The sequence below is a fragment of the Pristiophorus japonicus genome, chromosome 8 (assembly GCF_044704955.1).
Source record: "Pristiophorus japonicus isolate sPriJap1 chromosome 8, sPriJap1.hap1, whole genome shotgun sequence".
NCBI lineage: Eukaryota > Metazoa > Chordata > Chondrichthyes > Pristiophoridae > Pristiophorus > Pristiophorus japonicus.
In genome coordinates this window covers 176,230,087-176,251,025 of record NC_091984.1, presented here as the reverse complement: position 1 = coordinate 176,251,025, position 20,939 = coordinate 176,230,087, and the positions used below count along the sequence as shown (strand labels likewise).

The following is a 20,939-nucleotide window of genomic DNA, read 5'->3' as shown; positions in this document are numbered from 1 at the left end:
AATGCCTTGCAAAAGTTTTGGTGAAACGGAGGACTATTCTGTACCACCATCACTTGCTACGCCTAGAAGTGCAAATATGCACTATAATGCCACAATTGAAGCCAAGTAAAAAAGGTGGAGGAAGTAACCAGAAAGGTTCTTGAATAGCTATCGCCCCATTATATTAAGTTACATGTTGAAGATACTTCCCAAGCTGTTTTATAAAATGCTGAATAAGGCCAGCTTAAAATAAGAGGGCTGTACAGTTTGTGGTCCCTATTTCACCACATTTTTACAGAAATGAAGTGCTTCGTGTTTCTGATGTATTCTGCAATGTTAAATAAGAGGTACAGGAGCATAACGGTTGCGTTGCTGGATTAGTAATCCAGAGAACACAAATTCAAATCATGGCAGATTGAGAATTTGAATTCAGTTTATGAAAGAAATCCGAAAATAAAAAGTAAACTAACCTTGAAGTTGTCAGGATCGTCATAAAAATGCAACTAGGAATGAAACCTGCTGTTCTTACCCTGTCTGGCCGATATGTGACTCCAGTCTCATACCAATGTGGTGAACTCTTCCCTCTCAAGTGGCCTAACAAGACACTTAAACTGCAAAAAATAAAGTATTCCACCACTAGGGCAGCTAGGGATGGGCAATAAATGCCAGCCACATCCAGAGAATAAATTTAAAACATCTCACTGTGGTAGGAGACTGATAATTAGTTGTAATCACGATGCCTCAATGAGTACAGTGATTACACTTCAAACTTTGGGCTGTAATTTAAAAAAAACTCAATGGCGAGTTTTGCCTGGAGCGTTATTGGAAACACTGACGTTCTTATCCAGGCGTGCAAGATTCTTTCAAACGCATGGGCAATATGTTATCCGCATGGCTAATAGTTGTTTGAGTCACCAGTGCAGTTATGCGCACCATTTGAGCCTGGATCAATACAAACAGGTGGAGTTCAGGAAACTGCAATTCTTGCCTGGAAGAGGATCAGACCATACCATTCTTCTCCCTGACCCACCACCCTCCCAACCCAGTTTCTTAGACTAATTCCCAGGTTCTCCTGGGCCCTCCATGCTATTCTTGGGTGGTGTCTCTCAGCTCGGAGGTCCATCCAGTGTTGCCAGGATGTAGTTCAGGCAAATGGGAGGAAGTCTACCAATAACCGACTGCGGTAGCCCAAGAGCACATTCACTCCATGAGCTAGTGGCTGCTGATGTGAAAATAGAGGGGGATCGCCACAGACCCGAGTCAGTTAATAGTCGATACAGAGACTGCAATCTTTGTACACCAAATCTCTTTAGGCTGGACTGGTGAACTCTGAAAAGATTACCAACCCATCAGTGCAGATACATTATCAGGGAACAGCAAGTGCCACTCAAATATAAATCTATACAGGATATTTTAAAATTGTACTCACCACGGAATGAGACTAGCATACATTGCAGGTAAGCATGTCTGATGGCAGATGTTGATGTTTTCAGGGTGAAGGCCTTCTTGAACCACTCTACCAGCTTCTTGGGAACCTCAGTGGTGAATTTGCTACACCACAGTGCAAGGACAGAAATGGCATGAAGCAATGTTCCTTCATGAACTGCAGGGAGAGTGCACATTGTGTTGTAAACATATACACTGATACATTAGCTGGATAAGGAAGAGAAGCCTTTCGGCTCATGCATGTAGAAAAACCTACAACCCCCTCAACTTTACCCAACCATCCCTTAAGTGACTCCAAGGCTTTTAACTTCATTATCCTAACCTCGGGCCCATTCTCAATCAAAACGCCCAACAGGAGATTCCTGACATTATCCCGAAATTTGTCTTTTCACTCATTTGAATTTGTGCTCATGTTCCACTTTGACATGTTTCGGTCGCCTGAGTTGGAGATGAATTTTCCATTTTTTAAAAATCCCTTAAGGATGAGTCAAGGCAGTGAGAAAGCATGCGAGGCAGGCATAGAGGGCCTCGAATCCTATCTCCTTGGAATCTGTGTTATTCCAATAAAAAGAGTCTCCAAATCGGAGGCAAAGCCGGAATATGGGGCCTATCCAGAGAGTGGTTATAGGAGGGCCACAGGGATACAAGCTCATCTGTGATTGGAAAAGTAACTACCTTTATCATTCCATTCTTTATAGAAACATAGAAAATAGGTGCAGGAGTAGGCCATTCGGCCCTTCTAGCCTGCACCGCCATTCAATGAGTTCATGGCTGAACATGCAACTTCAGTACCCCATTCCTGCTTTCTCACCATACCCCTTGATTCCCCTAGTAGTAAGGACTTCATCTAACTCCTTTTGGAATATATTTAGTGAATTGGCCTCAACAACTTTCTGTGGTAGAGAATTCCACAGGTTCACCACTCTCTGGGTGAAGAAATTCCTCCTCATCTCAGTCCTAAATGGCTTCCCCCTTATCCTTAGACTGTGTCCCCTGGTTCTGGACTTCCCCAACATTGGGAACATTCTTCCTGCATCTAACCTGTCTAACCCCGTCAGAATTTTAAACGTTTCTATGAGGTCCCCTCTCATTCTTCTGAACTCCAGTGAATACAAGCCCAGTTGATCCAGTCTTTCTTGATAGGTCAGTCCCGCCATCCCGGGAATCAGTCTGGTGAACCTTCGCTGCACTCCCTCAATAGCAAGAATGTCCTTCCTCAGGTTAGGAGACCAAAACTGTACACAATACTCCAGGTGTGGCCTCACCAAGGCCCTGTACAATTGTAGCAACACCTCCCTGCCCTTGTACTCAAATCCCCTCGCTATGAAGGCCAACATGCCATTTGCTTTCTTAACCGCCTGCTGTACCTGCATGCCAACCTTCAATGACTGATGTACCATGACACCCAGGTCTCGTTGCACCTCTCCTTTTCCTAATCTGTCACCATTCAGATAATAGTCTGTCTCTCTGTTTTTACCACCAAAGTGGATAACCTCACATTTATCCACATTATACTTCATCTGCCATGCATTTGCCCACTCACCTAACCTATCCAAGTCGCTCTGCAGCCTCATAGAATCCTCCTTGCAGCTCACACTGCCACCCAACTTAGTGTCATCCGCAAATTTGGAGATACTACATTTAATCCCCTCGTCTAAATCATTAATGTACAGTGTAAACAGCTGGGGCCCCAGCACAGAACCTTGCGGTACCCCACTAGTCACTGCCTGCCATTCTGAAAAGTCCCCATTTACTCCTACTCTTTGCTTCCTGTCTGACAACCAGTTCTCAATCCATGTCAGCACACTACCCCCAATCCCATGTGCTTTAACTTTGCACATTAATCTCTTGTGTGGGACCTTGTCGAAAGCCTTCTGAAAGTCCAAATATACCACATCGACTGGTTCTCCCTTGTCCACTCTACTGGAAACATCCTCAAAAAATTCCAGAAGATTTGTCAAGCATGATTTCCCTTTCACAAATCCATGCTGACTTGGACCTATCATATTACCTCTTTCCAAATGCACTGCGATGACATCCTTAATAATTGATTCCATCATTTTACCCACTACCGCTGTCAGGCTGACCGGTCTGTAATTCCCTGTTTTCTCTCTCCCTCCTTTTTTAAAAAGTGGGGTTACATTGGCTACCCTCCACTCCATAGGAACTGATCCAGAGTCAATGGAATGTTGGAAAATGACTGTCAATGCATCCACTATTTCCAAGGCCACCTCCTTAAGTACTCTGGGATGCAGTCCATCAGGCCCTGGGGATTTATCGGCCTTCAATCCCATCAATTTCCCCAACACAATTTCCCGACTAATAAGGATTTCCCTCAGTTCCTCCTCCTTACTAGACCCTCCGACCCCTTTTATATCCGGAAGGTTGTTTGTGTCCTCCTCAGTGAATACCGAACCAAAGTACTTGTTCAATTGGTCCGCCATTTCTTTGTTCCCCGTTATGACTTCCCCTGATTCTGACTGCAGGGGACCCACGTTTGTCTTTACTAACCTTTTTCTCTTTACATATCTATAGAAACTTTTGCAATCCGTCTTAATGTTCCCTGCAAGCTTCTTCTCGTACTCCATTTTCCCTGCCCTAATCAAACCCTTTGTCCTCCTCTGCTGAGTTCTAAATTTCTCCCAGTCCCCGGGTTCTCTGCTATTTCTGGCTAATTTGTATGCCACTTCCTTGGCTTTAATGCTATCCCTGATTTCCCTTGATAGCCACGGTTGAGCCACCTTCCCTTTTTTATTTTTACGACAGACAGGAATGTACAATTGTTGTAGTTCATCCATGCGGTCTCTAAATGTCTGCCATTGCCCATCCACAGTCAACCCCTTCAGTATCATTCGCCAATCTATCCTAGCCAATTCACGCCTCATACCTTCAAAGTTACCCTTCTTTAAGTTCTGGACCATGGTCTCTGAATTAACTGTTTCATTCTCCATCCTAATGCAGAATTCCACCATATTATGGTCACTCTTCCCCAAGGGGCCTCGCACAACGAGATTGCTAATTAATCCTCTCTCATTACACAACACCCAGTCTAAGATGGCCTCCCCCCTAGTTGGTTCCTCGACATATTGGTCTAAAAAACCATCCCTTATGCACTCCAGGAAATCCTCCTCTACCGTATTGCTTCCAGTTTGGTTAACCCAATCTATGTGCATATTAAAGTCACCCATTATAACTGCTGCACCTTTATTGCACGCACCCCTAATTTCATGTTTGATGCCCTCCCCAACATCACTACTACTGTTTGGAGGTCTGTACACAACTCCCACTAACGTTTTTTGTCCTTTGGTATTCTGCAGCTCTACCCATATAGATTCCACATCATCCAAGCTAATGTCCTTCCGAACTATTGCCTTAATTTGCTCCTTAACCAGCAATGCTACCCCACCTCCTTTTCCTTTTATTCCATCTTTCCTGAATGTTGAATACCCCTGGATGTTGAGTTCCCAGCCCTGATCATCCTGGAGCCACGTCTCCGTAATCCCAATCACATCATATTTGTTAACATCTATTTGCACAGTTAATTCATCCACTTTATTGCGGATACTCCTTGCATTAATACACAAAGCCTTCAGGCTTGTTCTTTTAACACCCTTTGTCCTTTTAGAATTTTGCTGTACAGTGGCCCTTTTTGTTCTTTGCCTTGGGTTTCTCTGCCCTCCACTTTTCCTCATCTCCTTTCTGTCTTTTGCTTTTGCCTCCTTTTTGTTTCCCTCTGTTTATCTTTGTCTTTTTTATCTTTTCATTTGCAGAGAAATGTAGCTTTGTTGGCAGGGCAGCTTCCAAATTTCTCATTACCAACACCATTACTGAACACACCGTGCTGTCATTATTGGATCTACTCTCATTTGTTTCCCCCTATAACTCAGTGTTCTTCTTGGCCCCATTCCTACCTTTGCAAAAGTGCAGACAACAGTACAAACACATGTCTCAAAAACCCACTATTTAACATACGTACATTCATTTTCTCATGGAAAGTGTGATAAGGCGCGTTGACCATGCGTGATCTTCAAGCTTTATTTGAATTGGATTTTTGCACATTTATTTTTGTGGGGAGAAGCATTCCTAGATATACATACTTATTTCGCATGCTTTGGTCAAAACACACCCGAAGCACTGAGCTCAATAATGGTCACACCATGCCACAGAAAGGACATATGTGCATTGTGCAGCATAGTGTTCAAATAGCAACTTGATTCACCCCAAAAGGCAAGGCAAGGAGCTATAGGGCATGATTGGACAAGCTCAAGCTGCACAGTCTGAAGAAAAATAACCGTACCAAGGCACTGAATACAAGGTATTAAATTGTATATTAAGGTAAACCCAGAATATTGCTTAGAAGTCAAACTGGTAGCACCAGAGGATATCATTTTAAATTATTGAAAAGAAAATGTAAGGAATATAGGAGGAGGCCATTCAGCCCTTCGAGCCGATTCCGCCATTCAATTTGACTATGGCTGATCTATATCTTAAGATATGGATCTTAATTCATATCCATTAATAACCTTACCTAACAAAAATGTATCAATCGCTACTTTGAAATTTAAATTGACCCCCAGCCTCAACCGCTTTTTGGCGAAGAAAGTTTCAGATTACCTCTACCCTTTGTGCAAAGTGCTTCCTGGTTTTTCTCCTGGGTGGCCTAGCTCTAATTTTAGGTTTATGCCCCCTATTCTGAACTCATCCACCAGAGGAAATACCTTCTCTCCATCAACCCCATCAACTCCATCAATTAGATCTTTGCACAAAAGGATAATAAATGTTTGGAATAATATGGAGAGAGTAATGGAGACAAACACTGGGGGCATTCAAAATGGAGTTGGATACCAAGCTGGGAGAGTTAGGATACTAGAGGGATGTTCCTGCGCTTACAAAAGATGCATTTAGTCTCATCAAAACAAAAAGTCTTCTGACAAACTGACAACAGGATCTGAAGTGTAGAGAACTAGAGTCACTCACCTTCTTGTTGCAGGAAGGGGATGAACAGCTCGGTAACTGTGCCACTCAGTGTTTGACTTGACAAACCACTGACTGTATGGTGACTGCAGCTTCCAATCCCTGTGTACAAGAGCAACTAGTTAATCAACAGAACGCTGCATCCTAACATTTCATGGAATAATACAATACAGTAGTTAGCATTCTTTCTTGCACAAAACACTGCGTTAGTAGAATATCTGCTGCCTTTGTATTCAGCACCCCACACAAAACCCCCTACAACTGGGAAGGGGGGGTGTCCTTTTGAAAACTGTTACATTCTCATCATCATAGGCAGTCCCTCGGAGTGTATGGAAGGCGTGCTTCCACTCTTAACTTGAGTTTTTAGGTGGCTGAACAGTCCAATACGAGAACCACAGTTTCCATCACAGATAGTCGTTGAGGGAAGGGGTGGGTGGGACTGGTTTGCCGCGCGCTGTTTCCACTGCCTGTGCTTGATTTCTGCATGCTCTCAGTGACGAGACTCAGTGCCTTCCTGGATGCACTTCCTCCATTTAGGGCAGTCTTTGGCCAGGGACTCCCAGGTGGCAGTGGGGATGTTGCACTTTATCAGGGAGGCTTTGAGGGTGTCCTTGTAACGTTTCCACTGCCCAGCTTTGGCTCGTTTGCCATGAAGGAGTTCCAAGTAGAGCGCTTGCTTTGGGACTCTCGTGTCTGGCATGCGAACGATGTGGCCTGCTCAGCGGAGCCGATCAAGTGTGGTCAGTGCTTCGATGCTTGGGATGTTGGCCTGGGCTGTTAGATTCGAGGGCCATTAAGTATGGTAACAGGAGAAGTTAAAAGTCCTGCTCGGTAACTCTGCCCATGTAGAAAGGCTGGGGAGATCAAAGCTGAGAGATGCACACACACACTCTGGATCAAGCAGTGTCCAGAAACAATTCTTACCCGGATGGAAAACAAATTTATTGTAATCTTTCTCAAGCAGCCAATGATGGGAGCCACAATGTGCGACAATTACAGCCTCAAATGTGCAGAGTTTTCACCAAGTGTCAAGAGGAAGAGCAACATCACTAAACTGACAGCCATCACAGACTACTTGAGGAAAGATCTTCCTCACTCAGGTTACCAAAAGCTTGCCAGGATTTCATAACCAACATTCCGCAGACAGGCCGAGACGCCAAGGTTTGCACAAACCACGAACATCAGAGTCTCCTATCTACGCATGGCAAAGCTTGCAGATACAAGTTGGACATGAACAGCTAATTTGTGAAAGAACCTGGGACAAATATTTGCTCTGTACATTAGGTGCAGCAAAATCCTAAACTGCTCATGATAAGCACATTTACAATTTTACTCCATGTAACACAAAGGAAATCTTCCCTATGACATCTTGCGCCCAGCCTGCATCAGTGCTGATCTTGTGAAGGATTACTCCTGCACCCAAATTACAGTATTGTCCCGACGTTGCGAAACCTCAACTTTCGACACTAACTTTAAACTCATGTATGAGGTGCAGAAAACAAAAGCCATCCCAGGTATGAAACAATTTTACAGCAATTCAGACATTACATATTCTTGAGAGATGAAGTGAATGGTCTTGCACCCTTAAGTGCTGCTGAAGGGAACATAGGCAGCAGCAACTCATGAGATGACAGAATCTAAAATCCCTAGTGAAGACAGCACCAATGCAAGCTTTGATTCCAACACTTCAGAAAGAGGAGAGAGAGAGAAAGGAGAGAACAAATGAGTGCACACAGATCTTTTCCTCATGTGACAACAGAAAGACAATAGTGTGAGAGAATTGAGGCCCAAGGATGCATTGAAAAGGGGGGTGGGGGTGGGAAGTGAGCCTAGGGAAAATAAAACGTGGAACTCACTCAACTATTGTAAAAAGGTTCTTTAAACAAAAACATTTTCTCATGACCTGGGGTTCTGGAAATCTGTTCGACTCAGAAGGTTGATGTGGATCCAAACTTGCTCAATCAGGCACGCCATCTCAGAACTGCCCCGACCCCAAAGTGACCCACGTATCTCCCTCCATGCCCATCTCCACAGGGATAATTGTCAGCTGGTGACTGGACAACTAATAAGCGCCGAGCCCTCTCCAAGTGGACAGCGGGTACCAGGAACTCTTCAGAAGCAGCACAACTCACCATAAAGGAGAGTGTGCATTGCCGCCACCGTCCTGGTACACTGCACCTCACTGAACAGTAGCGCTCACCCGTTGAAGGTACAGCACTTCAGAAGATGTTCCTCACCCAATCCCGATAGGCAAGACCCACAGGAAACACGCCTTCCGGTCGCTGCCATCCCAACTCTGTGTGACACGACGCAGGTCGGTGCTCAGCATGGTGGTGGGAATTACACAGGGCCATTGGTTGTCACCACCTTGATGTTTGACAACCCAAACTACCGACAGTGAGGAACAAACCTTCATTTAGCTCACAGAGCGTCAAGCATAAACTCTCTAATTCAGGGAACAACCCCTCCACAATACATGTCCATTTTCTGCTGCAACTAGTAGAGATCTTAGGAGCAGATCGATGGTTCTTTTGATCCTTTTTGAAATCACCAACCTGATAGAACACTTATCTTCTGAGCCACAGCAGTCAGCTTGCCCTCAGAACCTGGAGCAAAGAAACAGATGACAGAGAGAAATTAGCAGCCTTCACCCAACATCAGAAATCGGTTCAACGAATGAACAAACTTGCATTTGTCCAGTGCATTTCGCAAATCCTGGATGTCTCGAGGCGTTTCACAGCCAACAAAGTATTTTTGAAGTGTAGCTACTGTTGTAATGAAGGAAAACACAACAGCCAATTGCACACAAGATCCTACAAACAGCAATATGATAAATGACCATGTGAATCGTGTCAGTGATGTTGGGAAAGACACAGGAGAACCTTCCTGCTCTTCTCTGAATAATGCCACAGGATCGTTTACATCCACTCGAAGGGGCAGGCTGGGCCTCACCCAGTTATTACATAATATATTATTCAAGCTACAGAAGATTTGCTGGTCTTTCCCCATTTGCCAATTACAGATTTATCCCCTGATGGCCATGTCCAACTGTTTTAATTAATCAGTGATGGGAATGAGACTCTAGTTACCCAGATAAATTGGCACTGTATCCGATGGGACACATGGAATGGAGAACAGAAGAGTGAAATCGACACTAATTATATGGAGATATTCTATCAGCAAAACCCTTCTGCCACTGCTCAGAGTCATAGGATAGGCAAGTGGATGTGTTGCTGCGTGCATTACTGTTGGGAATATAATGCGATTTGTGGGAATAGATTATATGGGATTTTGGAGTGTAGAAGTAATTAACTGGGTTGGGGAAGTGAGGAATTATGGGGGTCACGCGTATTGTTAAGGAAAGTACCAAGGATGGCCAGGGGGGGCGCGCTGGGTAAGTTCGCTAACCCAAGTTTATGTTTATTATGTTTTAGTCGTGAAGGGGGGGGGGGGGGTGCAGTGCGTAGTTGAGGTGGAGGAAAAAAAAAATTGGGTCGGAGTATATAGATGCATTAGTGATAAATTGGGGATGTGCAAAGTGGGTTACTTAGATGCTGGTGTTGGTGTGCAGAAAAAAAAGTTACAGTTGCAAATTAGAGTTGAAAACAGATTCAAAAAAGATTGCAGGAAACACAACACAACAAAAAGTAAAGCGGGTAAGAGAAATTAAAGATAAAAGAGTGGAGGAAGAGGTCTCCAAAAATGTGCAGTTGGAAACAGGCTGGATGAAGGAGCGCGAGGGAGAGGAAAGAGTGGTGAAAAAACACACAAGACAAAGGTGAGCAATGGGTTTTTTTTTTAAAAAAAGAGACCAGAGAAAAAATGTACAACTGGGTTCAAAAAAAACAAGAGCAGGAATAAGAATCTGGCAAAGAGATAGAGGTGGCAACTGGGTTTAGAAAATAGCAAGGATCAGAGAGCACGAGGAATGTGGTGAGAGAAAAACACCGGGATGAAAAAAAGCAGCATGGATCAAGGTGTTCAAAAAAGAAATGGAAAAAGAAAACACAATTGGGAGTCAGGCTTGAAAGAGTGTGGGGGAGCCAGGAAACAAAAATTAAAAGGGTAAACCTTTTGGGGGGAAAAAAAAGAAAAATAATCTTGAGAAATAAGTGCAAAAATAGAGAAAAAACAAAGTTGGGAAGCAGCAAGGCTGGAGAAACTTACTGGGGGGAGAACGGTTGCTGGACTCGAGCCTTTTGGCACGATGGAGTTTGGAGGATCATATCACAAGATCCAGTCAATAAATTGCACAAGCACTGCAGGACTACCCCAGCAGCATCTAGCACAAGGGCGTTAAGTTAGATGGCCAGAATCAGTGCTACATCAAAATGAATGAGAAAGGACAAATGTGACAGAAATAACATGACAAAATGTAGTGTTACATGTGGTGCCAAGACTGGCGGGATGTGCAGCCATAAATAAATATGAACACACACACAAACGATGCAGGGGCTTTCCTGGATTTTTTTTGCTGTCAAGACATACCTCCTAGAATGGCAAAGAGGTGTCTGACAAGAGATTCAGCAGCAGCCGGATCACTGCATTGGTGAGTCAAGTTGCGCAAGGCTATCACAGCCTCATCCATCAGCTGGGCATTGTTCGACTTCAGCTGGCCTGGGGCAAAGGAAAGCAAGTTACAAACTTGGGACAGTCAAATCGATGCAAGTCAATTCCTTGCAACAACCTAGAAAAAAAAACAAAGCACCTTGCCTCGTCACTTCATTTACTCAATTTTCTTGATTTAAAGTATTAAAAAAAACATAAGACATAAGAAATAGGAGCAGGAGTAGGCCCTTGGGCCCCTTGAGCCTGCTCCGCCATTTAATAAGATCATGGCTGATCTGATCATGGACTCAGCTCCACTTCCCTGCCTGCTCCCCATAAACCTTTACTCCCTTATCGCTCAAAACTCTGTCTATCTCTGCCTTAAATATATATTCGATGGCCTAGCCTCCACAGCTCTCTGGGGCAGAGAATTTGATCCAGAAAAGTGGGAAATAAACACTATCCTACCCCCCTTAACAGGCTGATGGTGCGATTTACTAAATCCATACACTTGTACATTTATTAGCACAGAGGACAAGGCTCTTCATTTCACACTTACTTGCGAGGCCTTTGGCAATGTCCACTGCATATTGGCTAAGGTCAAGAGTTACCGAAGATAGTAGGTAGGACATGGCTGAAAAGAACAATCAGAGTCAGTAAGTGATCGCCACGGCCCCTTCTGAACAAAGAGAAATGCAACACATCACTGAACCTAGCAGGAATTTGAGCATACAACTGTGCTGATATAAAGAAAGAATTGTGACATCAGGACATTTTACAGCTAATAAAGTATTTTTTGAAGTGTTGTTACTGTAGTAATGTAGGAAATGCAGCAGCCAGTTTGAGCACAGCGAGGTTCCACAAACATCAAGGAGATAATTACCCAGTATTCGGCTTTATTTAGTGATGTTGATTGAGGGATAAATATTGACCATGGAATCTTTTGCATCCACTCGAAAGAGAGCAAACAGGAACTTGGTTTAGTGTCTTATCCGAAAGACTGCACCACCGATAGAGCAGCATGTCAGTACTGCACTGGTGTGTCAGCCTAGATTTTGTGCCCACAACTCTCGGACCCAGAGGTGAGAGTGCTGCACACTGAGCCTCACTTAAAATGATTATAATGAACATGAAGGTTGCAATTCGATTCCTGTCTGTGCCGAGGTAGCTAACATCAGCAAAGACATTATCGGCCTCAGTGCCCCAGGCTGGCTGAGGGAGCGGGTGATTGGAAATCAGACCACTTCCAATGACTTTTCAGTGTTCCTGCTGCAAAACTGCACGTGAACAGAATTGGGATTAGCCACAATGATCTTTGTGCCGAAACAGCTCGACAGCACTCACTGCCAAGCCTAATGCGAAGTGTGCTCACTTGAGTGAAATACCAGAGGGCTGACTATGCCCAGGGAACTGCACCCAGACAAGAAAAATTGGACGAACAAAATAAAAGACCGTACATTAATGCTGCAGGCCAGGATGTACTTCACTTACTCTCAATAACATTCTCGGGGCTGCGCAGGATAGATTTATGCATTGTAGGGACCAGCAAGTCCTTGAACTCTTGATGGGACACATGGCGAAGCAGTGGCTCACAGCGTTCCTGCAAAAAACAAACAGTAAAAAATCAGCGGCTGGTCGTCTCTGCACTAAATTATCTAAAATAATTTGTCTACGTGGCCAAGTATAAAACAATCCAAGGTTCAATTCCTTGGAATCCACCCTATTCACCAATTAATTCAGTGGAGTCTTTACAATAAAGGAGAGAGTTTCAAGTCTTGCTTCACAGCTGTGACCAGTGAAGCACTCCGTGTTCGGGGCACCAGACCTGAACACCAAGTCTACAGAGACGCTAACGGGGTACAGCTGAGTTTCAAACAACTGACAATGAAGGAACCGTGTGCTCATTTTACTCAAATTCTTGCAATGCTCTGAATGGCGCCAAATTGTTGCTCACCAGAAGGTACTTTGGAGGTTTGGTCTTGCTCATCAGGACCGTCTTCACATAGAGCTCCAACATGCCGTTCTGCAACACAATCAAGAGGGGAGTCCTTCAGCTTTTGTTCAGAATAGATTCATGCATAGGAGTTAAATTAAAAAGTAGGATCTTAAAGGTAGTAATCTCAGGATTAGTACCAGGGCCACATGCTAAAGTAGGAATTGCAGGATAGTTCAGATGAATACGTGGCTTGAGGAATGGTGCAAGGAGGAGGGATTCAAATTCCTGGGGCATTGGAACAGGTTCTGGGGGAGGCAGGACCAGTACAAGCCGGACAGTCTGCACTTGGGCAGTAACGGAACCTGTCCTAGGCGGAGTGTTTGCTAGTGTTGTTGGGGAGAGGTTAAACTAATATGGCAGGGGGATGGGAACCTATGCAGGGAGGCACAGTGAAGTAAAAAAGGGGGCAGAAGCAAAAGGTAGGAAGGAGAAAAGCAAGAGTGGAGGGCAGAAAAATCAAGGGCAAAAATCAACAAATGCCACAATACAACATAATTCTAAAAGGATAAAGAGTGTTAAAAAAAACAAGCCTGAAGGCTCCGAGTCTCAATGCGAGGAGCATTCGTAATAAGGTGGACAAATTAACTGTGCAGATAGCTGTTAACGGATATGATGTAATTGGGATTACGGAGACATGGCTCCAGGGTAGCCAAGGCTGGGAACTCAACATCCAGGGGTATTCAATATTCAGGAAGGATAGACGGGTAGGAAAAGGAGGTGGGGTAGCGTTAATGGTTAAAGAGGTTAACGCAATAGTAAGGAAGGACATTAGCTTGGATGATGTGGAATCTATATGGGTCGAGCTGCGAAACACCAAAGGGCAGAAAATATTAGTGGGAGTGGTGTACAGACCACCAAACAGTAGTAGGGAGTTTGGGGATGGCATCAAACAGGAAATTAAGGATGTATGCAATAAGGGTACAGTCATCATGGGTGACTTTAACCTACATATTGATTGGGCTAACCAAACTGGTAGCAATACTGTGGAGGAGGATTTCCTGGAGTGTATAAGGGATGGTTTTCTCGACCAATATGTTGAGGAACCAACTAGAGAGCAAGCCATCCTAGACTGGGTCTTGTGTAACAAGAGATGATTAGTTAGCAATCTGGTCATGCGTGGCCCCTTGGGGAAGAGTGACCATAATATGGTAGAATTCTTCATCAAGATGGAGAGCGACACAGTTAATTCAGAGACTAGGGTCCTGAACTTAAAGAAAGGAAACTTCGATGGTATGAGATGTGATTTGGCTAGGACAAACTGCCGAATGATACTTAAAGGGTTGACGGTGGATAGGCAATGGCAGACATTTAAAGATCACATGGATGAATTACAACTATTGTACATCCCTGTCTGGCGTAAAAATAAAAAAGGAAATTGTGGCTCAACCGTGGCTAACAAGGGAAATGAGGGATAGTGTTCAATCCAAGGAAGAGGTATATAAATTGGCCAGTAAGAGCAGCAAACCTGAAGATTGGGAGAAATTTAGAATTCAGCAGAGGAGGACTAAGGGTTTAATTAGGAGAGAGAAAATAGAGTATGAGAGTAAGCTTGCAGGGAACATAAAAACTGACTGCAAAAGCTTCTATAGATTAGTGAAGACTAATGTAGGTCCCTTACAGTCAGAATCAGGTGAATTCATAATGGGGAACAAGGAAATGGCAGACCAATTGAACAAATACTTTAGTTCTGTCTTCATTAAGGAAGACACGAATAACCTCCCGAAAATACGAGGGGACCAAGGGTCTAGCGGGAAGGAGGAACTGAGGGAAATCCTTATTAGTCAGGAAATGGTGTTCGGGAAACTGATGGGACTGAAGGCCAGTAAATTCCCAGGGCCTGATTGTCTGCATTCCAGAGTACTTAAGGAAGTGGCCCTAGAAATAGTAGATGCATTGGTGGTCATTTTCCAAAATTCCACAGACTCTGGATCAGTACCTATGGAATGGAGGGTAGCTAATATAACCCCACTTTTTTTTTAAAAAAGAGGGAGAGAGAAAACAGGGAATTATAGACCAATTAGCCTGACATCAGTGGTAGGGAAAATGCTGGAATCAATTATTAAAGATGTAATAGCAGCACAATTGGAAAGCAGTGACAGGATTGGTCCAAGTCAGCATGGATTTATGAAAAGGAAATCATGCTTGACAAATCTTCTACAGTTTTTTGAGGATGTAACTAGTAGAGTGGATAAGGGAGAACCAGTGGATGTGGTGTATTTGGACTTTCAAAAGGCTTTTGACAAGGTCCCACACAAGAGGTTAGTGTACAAAATTAAGGCACATGGTATTGGGGGTAATGTATTGACGTGGATAAGGAACTGGTTGGCAGACAGGAGGCGAAGAGTGGGAATAAACAGGTCCTTTTCAGAATGGCAGGCAGTGACTAGTGGGGTGCCGCAAGGTTCAGTACTGGGACCCCAGCTATTTGTAAATATACATTAATGATTTAGACGAAGGAATTGAATGTAATATCTCCAATTTTGCAGATGACACGAAGCTGGGTGGCAGTGTGAGCTGTGAGGAGGATGCTAAGAGGCTGCAGGGTAACTTAGACAGGTTAGGTGAATCGGCAAATGCATGGCAGATGCAGTATAATGTAGATAAGTGTGAGGTTATCCACTTTGGTGGCAAAAACAGGAAGGCAGATTATCTGAATGGTGACAGATTAGTAAAAGGGGAGGTTCAACGAGACCTGGGTGTCATGGTACATCAGTCACTGAAGGTAGGCATGCAGGTACAAGTGGCAGTAAAGAAAGCAAATAGCATGCTGGCCTTCATAGCGAGAGGATTTGAGCATAGGAGCAGGGAGGTCTTACTGCAGTTGTACAGGGCCTTGGTGAGACCACACCTTGAGTATTGTGTGCAGTTTTGGTTTTCTAATCTGAGGAAGGACATGCTTGCTATTGAGGGAGTGCAGCGAAGGTTCACCAGAGTGATTCCCGGAATGGCAGGACTGACATATGAAGAAAGACTGGATCGGCTAGGCTTATACTCACTGGAATTTAGAAGAATGAGAGGGAATTTCACAGATCAGCCATGATCTTATTGAATGGTGGTGCAGACTCGAAGGGCTGAATGGCCTACTCCTGCACCTATTTTGTATGTTTCTATAAAATTATGACAGGACTGGACAGGTTAGATGTCGGAAGAATGTTCCCAATGTTGCAGAAGTCCAGAACCAGGTTTCACAGTCTGAGGATAAGGGGTAAGCCATATAGGACGGAGATGAGGAGAAACTTTCTCACCCAGAGAATTGCAAACCTGTGGAATTCTCTACCACAGAAAGATGTTGAGTCCAGTTCGTTGGATATATTCAAGAGGGAGTTAGATGTGGCCCTTATGGCTAACGGGATCAAGGGGTATGGAGAGAAGGCAGGGGCAGGGTACTGAAGTTGCATGATCAGCCATGGTAATATTGAATGGTGGTGCAGGCTCGAAGGGCCGACTGGCCTACTCCTGCACCTATTTTCTATGTTTCTATGCATCTGATTGCTTCAACTGAAAACAACCTCAGAACGTAGCACAAGATAAAACTTTGTCACCTCTACTGTGCTGTCACTTCACTAAGCTCAAGAATTCCCTGGGGCACACTGGTTGCATAGCACTGCGCTAAAGCATGCATTGGTCTCGGAAGGGGATACAGGGTAGATGCACCAGAATGATACCGAGGCTAAAAGGGTTAAATTAGGACAGGTGGCATAGACTAACCTTGTATTCTAGCCCAGCGGGAGATCGAGAGCCAGCGGCAGTTGGTGAGAGGGGAGCAGCCTATCAAAATCCCAGCGGGAGATCGAGAGCCAGCGGCAGTTGGTGAGAGGGGAGCGACCTATCAAAATCCCAGCGGGAGATCGAGAGCCAGCGGCAGTTGGTGAGAGGGGAGCGACCTATCAAAAGCCCAGCGGGAGATCGAGAGCCAGCGGCAGTTGGTGAGAGGGGAGCGACCTATCAAAAGCCCAGCGGGAGATCGAGAGCCAGCGGCAGTTGGTGAGAGGGGAGCGACCTATCAAAAGCCCAGCGGGAGATCGAGAGCCAGCGGCAGTTGGCAAGAGGTGGGAGCAGCGTCGGAGCGGCCTATAAAGGCGACCGGTGCAGCTACAGCGGGAGAGAAAGCAAAATAGAAGTAGAAAGTAATCAAAAAGTGACGTCACAGCCAATGGGGTAAGTGATTGGCTGGTGATTGGTGAGTAGCTTTTCTTTTCTTTTTTATATCAGTAAGTGAACTGTAACATTGTTATTACCAATTTAAGGGTATCTAAGGTTAAGACATGGCAGGAGAGCTCGGTCACGTGATATGCTCCTCCTGTACCATGTGGGAACTCGGGGACACTTCCGGTGTCCCTGGGCGCTACGTGTGTGGGAAGTGTATCCGCCTCGAGCTCTTGACGGTACGCGTTGCGGAATTGGAGCTGAGGGTGGATTCAATCTGGAGCATCCACGATGCTGAGAATGACGTGAGTATCACGTGTAGTGAGTTGGTCTTACCGCAGGAGAAGGGTCCACAGCCAGATAGGGAATGGAAGACCAGTGCAAGAAAGATAGTGCAGGGGTCCCCTGTGGTCATCCCCCTGCAAAACAGATACACTGCTTTGAGTACTGTTGGGGAGGATGACTCATCAGGGGAGGGCAGCAGCAGCCAAGTTCATGGCACCATAGGTGGCTCTGCTGCAAAGGAGGGCAGGAAAAAGAGTGGGAGCGCGATAGTGATAGGGGATTCGATGGTGAGGGGAATAGATAGGCGTTTCTGCGGACGCAACCGAGACTCCAGGATGGTATGTTGCCTCCCTGGTGCAAGGGTCAAGGATGTCTCGGAGCGGGTGCAGGACATTCTGAAATGGGAGGGAGAACAGCCAGTTGTCGTGGTGCACATTGGTACCAACGACATAGGTAAAAAAAGGGATGAGGTCCTACGAAAAGAATTTAAGGAGCTAGGAGCTAAATTAAAAAGTAGGATCTCAAAAGTAGTAATCTCGGGATTGCTACCAGTGCCACGTGCTAGTCAGAGTAGGAATCGCAGGATAGCGCAGATGAATACATGGCTTGAGCAGTGGTGCAGCAGGGAGGGATTCAAATTCTTGGGGCATTGGAACCGGTTCTGGGGGAGGTGGGACCAGTACAAACCGGACGGTCTGCACCTGGGCAGGACCGGAACCAATGTCCTAGGGGTGTGTTTGCTAGTGCTGTTGGGGAGGAGTTAAACTAATATTGCAGGGGGATGGGAACCTATGCAGGGAGACAGAGGGAGACAAAAATGAGGCAAAAGCAAAAGACAGAAAGGAGATGAGGAAAAGTGGAGGGCAGAGAAACCCAAGGCAAAGAACAAAAAGGGCCACTGTACAGCAAAATTCTAGGAGGACAAAGGGTGTTAAAAAAGCAAGCCTGAAGGCTTTGTGTCTTAATGCAAGGAGTATCCGCAATAAGGTAGATGAATTAACTGTGCAAATAGATGTTAACAAATATGATGTGATTGGGATTACGGAGACATGGCTCCAGGATGATCAGGGCTGGGAACTCAACATCCAGGGGTATTCAACATTCAGGAAGGATAGAATAAAAGGAAAAGGAGGTGGGGTAGCATTGCTGGTTAAAGAGGAGATTAATGCAATAGTTAGGAAAGACATTAGCTTGGATGATGTGGAATCTATATGGGTAGAGCTGCAGAACACTAAAGGGCAAAAATCGTTAGTGGGAGTTGTGTACAGACCTCCAAACAGTAGTAGTGATGTTGGGGAGGGCATCAAACAGGAAATTAGGAGTGCATGCAATAAAAGTGCAGCAGTTATAATGGGTGACTTTAATATGCACATAGATTGGGCTAGCCAAACTGGAAGCAATATGGTGGAGGAGGATTTCCTGGAGTGCATAAGGGATGGTTTTCTAGACCAATATGTCGAGGAACCAACTCGGGGGGAGGCCATCTTAGACTGGGTGTTGTGTAATGAGAGGGGATTAATTAGCAATCTCATTGTGCGAGGCCCCTTGGGGAAGAGTGACCATAATATGGTGGAATTCTGCATTAGGATGGAGAATGAAACAGTTAATTCAGAGACCATGGTCCAGAATTTAAAGAAGGGTAACTTTGAAGGTATGAGGCATGAATTGGCTAAGATAGATTGGCTAATGATACTTAAGGGGTTGACTGTGGATGGGCAATGGCAGACATTTAGAGACCGCATGGATGAATTACAACAATTGTACATTCCTGTCTGGCGTAAAAATAAAAAAGGGAAGGTGGCTCAACCGTGGCTATCTAGGGAAATCAGGGATAGTATTAAAGCCAAGGAAATGGCATACAAATTGGCCAGAAATAGCAGCGAACCTGGGGACTGGGAGAAATTTAGAACTCAGCAGAGGAGGACAAAGGGCAGGGAAAATGGAGTACGAGAAGAAGCTTGCAGGGAACATTAAGGCGGATTGCAAAAGTTTCTATAGGTATGTAAAGAGAAAAAGGTTAGTAAAGACAAATGTAGGTCCCTTGCAGTCAGAATCAGGGGAAGTCATAACGGGGAACAAAGAAATGGCAGACCAATTGAACAAGTACTTTGGTTCAGTATTCACTAAGGAGGACACAAACAACCTTCCGGATATAAAAGGGGTCAGAGGGTCGAGTAAGGAGGAGGAACTGAGGGAAATCTTTATTAGTCGGGAAATTGTGTTGGGGAAATTGATGTGATTGAAGGCCGATAAATCCCCAGGGCCTGATGGACTGCATCCCAGAGTACTTAAGGAGGTGGCCTTGTAAATAGCGGATGCATTGACAGTCATTTTCCAACATTCCATTGACTCTGGATCAGTTCCTATCGAGTGGAGGGTAGCCAATATAACCCCACTTTTTAAAAAAGGAGGGAGAGAAAGCAGGGAATTATAGACCGGTCAGCCTGACCTCAGTAGTGGGTAAAATGATGGAATCAATTATTAAGGATGTCATAGCAGTACATTTGGAAAATGGTGACATGATAGGTCCAAGTCAGCATGGATTTGTGAAAGGGAGATCATGCTTGACAAATCTTCTGGAATTTTTTGAGGATGTTTTCAATAAAGTGGACAAAGGAGTACCAGTTGATGTGGTATATTTGGACTTTCAGAAGGCTTTCGACAAGGTCCCACACAAGAGATTAATGTGCAAAGTTAAAGCACATGGGATTGGGGGTAGTGTGCTGACGTGGATTGAGAACTGGTTGTCAGACAGGAAGCAAAGCGTAGGAGTAAATGGGTACTTTTCGGAATGGCAGGCAGTGACTAGTGGGGTACCGCAAGGTTCTGTGCTGGGGCCCCAGCTGTTTACATTGTACATTAATGATTTAGATGAGGGGATTAAATGTAGTATCTCCAAATTTGCGGATGACACTAAGTTGGGTGGCAGTGTGAGCTGCGAGGAGGATGCTATGAGGCTGCAGAGTGACTTGGATAGGTTAGGTGAGTGGGCAAATGCGTGGCAGATGAAGTATAATGTGGATAAATGTGAGGTTATCCACTTTGGTGGTAAAAACAGAGAGACAGACTATTATCTGAATGGTGACAGATTAGGAAAAGGGAAGGTGCAACGAGACCTGGGTGTCATGGTACATCAGTCATTGAAGGTTGGCATGCAGGTACAGCAGGCGGTTAAGAAAGAAAATGGCATGTTGGCCTTCATAGCGAGGGGATTTGAGTACAGGGGCAGGGAGGTGTTGCTACAGTTGTACAGGGCCTTGGTGAGGCCACACCTGGAGTATTGTGTACAGTTTTGGTCTCCTAACTTGAGGAAGGACATTCTTGCTATTGAGGGAGTGCAGCGAAGATTCACCAGACTGATTCCCGGGATGGTGGGACTGACCTATCAAGAAAGACTGGATCAACTGGGCTTGTATTCACTGGAGTTCAGAAGAGTGAGAGGGGACCTCATAGAAACGTTTAAAATTCTGACGGGTTTGGACAGGTTGGATGCAGGAAGAATGTTCCCAATGTTGGGGAAGTCCAGAACCAGGGGTCACAGTCTAAGGATAAGGGGTAAGCCATT

General features: G+C 44.9%; 1 protein-coding gene across 1 annotated transcript in view; it reads right to left on the bottom strand.

Annotated features, from left to right (window-relative positions):
• The window catches only part of gcn1 (GCN1 activator of EIF2AK4), a 154,919-nt gene that overhangs the window by 116,073 nt on the left and 17,907 nt on the right, over positions 1 to 20,939 (bottom strand). Inside the window, exons 8-14 of the mRNA XM_070887575.1 lie at positions 12,902 to 12,970; positions 12,439 to 12,547; positions 11,507 to 11,581; positions 10,888 to 11,016; positions 8,955 to 9,005; positions 6,403 to 6,501; positions 1,409 to 1,582 (exon numbers count right to left, since the gene is read on the bottom strand). Coding sequence (XP_070743676.1) covers positions 1,409 to 1,582; positions 6,403 to 6,501; positions 8,955 to 9,005; positions 10,888 to 11,016; positions 11,507 to 11,581; positions 12,439 to 12,547; positions 12,902 to 12,970 — 706 coding nt within the window. The remainder of the gene's footprint in view (positions 1 to 1,408; positions 1,583 to 6,402; positions 6,502 to 8,954; positions 9,006 to 10,887; positions 11,017 to 11,506; positions 11,582 to 12,438; positions 12,548 to 12,901; positions 12,971 to 20,939) is intronic.